The 3,060-nt window shown below is 41.3% G+C and overlaps 1 protein-coding gene across 1 annotated transcript in view; it reads left to right on the top strand.

Moving 5' to 3' along the window:
• Nucleotides 1-226: 226 nt before the first annotated feature.
• LOC106813283 (atrial natriuretic peptide receptor 2-like) overlaps nucleotides 227-3,060 on the top strand; it is a 15,359-nt gene continuing 12,525 nt past the window's right edge. Inside the window, exons 1-2 of the mRNA XM_014817388.1 lie at nucleotides 227-372; nucleotides 1,859-1,982. Of these exons, the coding sequence (XP_014672874.1) occupies nucleotides 266-372; nucleotides 1,859-1,982 (231 nt within the window). The 5' untranslated portion in view covers nucleotides 227-265. The remainder of the gene's footprint in view (nucleotides 373-1,858; nucleotides 1,983-3,060) is intronic.

The following is a 3,060-nucleotide window of genomic DNA, read 5'->3' as shown; positions in this document are numbered from 1 at the left end:
TGTTAAATTATGACATTTCACATTTGGCATTTTCGCGCGTGTCCGTGCGGCCGCGGGCGCAGAGACAGGCGACCATTTACGCGTCGACGTCATTTTCCCCTTGCACGTGCGCACGCGAGACCGTCTGTAACCGAGACCGCTCATAGTATCAAGGGTTAATAATGACAAATTTGTCCTTATTAACCCCTGATAGTATCATGTTCTTTCTCCACTCCGCAGACAGTCGAAATTTGACGGCAACATCTTCGATAAGCTGCTGCAGCGCATGGAGCAATACGCCAACAACTTGGAGGCGTTGGTCGACGAACGAACTAAAGCCTTTCTCGAGGAGAAGAAGCGATCGGAGGAGCTTCTGTATCAAGTGTTGCCCGTGTGAGTGACCCGTACTGCTAGAAAGGGCTAAGTACTAACTGCACCTACGTACTAAGTACACGCTCGTTCATCCCACAGATACGCTTGGAACGTTTCAATAATAAAATGATGGTAAATAAAAAAATAAAAGAAATGTATTTACTACCAAAGTCTTTATGTTTATAATATGTTTTCTATCGACGAGTGATTCCACGTAAATGCCGTTCGGTTGCTCCTCTGTAACACACTTACCGCACGCACGCAGCTGTGCACTAAACTACAAAAATTATATACAAAGAACTATGTGGTGTGTTGCAGAGGAGCACGGCATTTACAGGAAATTATTACTAATATCTATTAGGAGAACAAGAGTAGAAAAACATTAGGACTTTAGTAGTAAATACATTTCTTGTTTATTTACCATTATTTTATTATTGAAACGTTCCAAGTGCCTGTGGCTTATTATGCGTCAGTGCGTCGCCACCACGTTGTCTCGCTTAATAATATTAAGAGTCTATAATATAATGATAGAAAATTATATTGTAGACTCTTAATAATATCTAGCATTTCCGTCGCCATTCTTTCGGATTAAATTATACGCGTCTCTCTTGGGTTCGTTGTGTGCGTTTTTTTTTGCAGCAAATATTACTTAAATCGTTACAATTACATTGTGAGCGTGCGTAGCTGAGATACCATTACAGTATTCATGTATTCATCGTGATGACGTCATGCGCAGCGTGTTTGTCCGCGGGGACTATTATAATCTGTGCACGATATGCAGGCTTGTTAGCACGAAGTAATTATTTATGGCGAACGCACTCTCCCACTTTCTGCCTAGTGGACATGTGTTATTAGTAAGTCCAAGGATTGGTCAACCATATCTTGATAATGTACAAGCAATTAAGAGATCGTTAAGCTAATTTTCCAAACAAATGCTGCTCTGAGGATAAACTGACACGTTATATTAATTGCCCAAATAAACCCTAGAACATTTTATACGCCGAGTAAACCGATGTTGGATTATGTCACTGAACATGTAAACGTGCTTAATTACGTGTACCCCTCATTAGGTTTCTTATGCGTGATCGTGCTATATCAGGTAACGTCTTCCACGAAGCATGAGATATGCCATTCAGGAAATGCTGTCTAATGGATCGGAGTAATGTCGATTTGCTGCATATAATGTGATTGGTATTAATGAGAAAGAAAATTGTAGCTATCGTGATCATTATTACCATGATAGTTACCATAATTATTATTATTATTATTATCAAAATCATCATCAGTATCATTAGCAGAATAAAAGTTTCAAATATATTAAAATGAAGAAGCTAGAACCGTACTAAAATGGTAAAATGTTTTACAAAACTCAAAGACCGACTAAGGAAATTAATAAGCCAACGGGCGCGTAACATCTAGTAACCACTCGGAGCACACCCTCCGAAACGAGGAGATATAATTGCGTCAATTTGTAAAAGCAATTTTGACTCGTTTATTTCACGGATAGATCCGTCGCCGAGCAACTGAAGATAGGAAAGCCGGTGGCGCCAGAAACCTATGATAGTGTGACGATCTATTTCTCCGATATTGTCGGGTTCACGTCACTAAGCGCCGGGAGCACACCGATGCAGGTACGACGGGGTGAAGAGCAGCAGCAGCAGCAGCAGTGTAAAAGTAAATGTCAGATTATTCTTTTGTTAACTATATTATCTGAATATTGTGCAACCAAAGAACATTTCTACTATATATATATATATATTGGTAAAATCAATGTATAGAGTAATTATTATTATCGTAAATGTATATAGGCGTATATATATATATATATGTAATAGATTATGTATATTCATCACACATCTCGGCCTGGGGGTATGTGACGCTCCTCGTATAAACAACTCGTTACGATGATTTCTTTTCCCGGGGGCAAAATTTCCTGCCAAATTCCACCGATACGCGGGGACACCCGCGCGTGAATATTTTGCCGGTGTTTTCGCATGGGCACAAAGAGGAATTAGTCGATTAGCTTGCGCTTGATCTCCTCGCTCTTAAGTGATTACTGTCGGCATTATAGCGGACGAATACCGACGTCGTTATAAGTTTGTTGGTTTCTCATCTTGCCGAGAAGACACACGCATGATAGAAGCGCCGCCATGCGCATGCGCGGGTCACGTTCGCTATCAGTATATACAGAAAAATCGCGATGATCCGAAGGTTCAGTACCGTTAGTGTCGCCTGCAATCATTAGTTCTACGATAGATATCTCGAAATAGCCGGCAAGCATCGCGTTACGGCCTCTCACAACACGAGTGGAAAGGCGTGAATGCGAGAGCTAGCGCTAAATTGTAAATACCGCGTTTCGCGTCAATCGCTCTATTTAGAGCTAGAGCGACTGACTTTAGAGAACATCCTGGGTTACTTTACGCCAGAATTCTGAAGTAGAGTCGACTGCGTAATATTTCAATGTGAATTGGATCTATGTAGTGCGTAATAGCCGTCAACCGCGCGAGCTAACGCAATATCTAGCCGACGAAACGAAACTATATAAAACGAAAGCGTATTATTTGCCCACACGCACTCTGTTACGATTATGTGTGTATACTTACACACACACACACGACACACACACACACACACACACACACACACACACACACACACACACACACACACACACACACACACACAACACACACACACACACACACACAC

Source organism: Priapulus caudatus, unplaced genomic scaffold (assembly GCF_000485595.1).
Source record: "Priapulus caudatus unplaced genomic scaffold, Priapulus_caudatus-5.0.1 Scaffold751, whole genome shotgun sequence".
NCBI classification, from domain to species: domain Eukaryota; kingdom Metazoa; phylum Priapulida; class Priapulimorpha; order Priapulimorphida; family Priapulidae; genus Priapulus; species Priapulus caudatus.
This window is presented reverse-complemented; position numbering and strand designations above follow the sequence as displayed.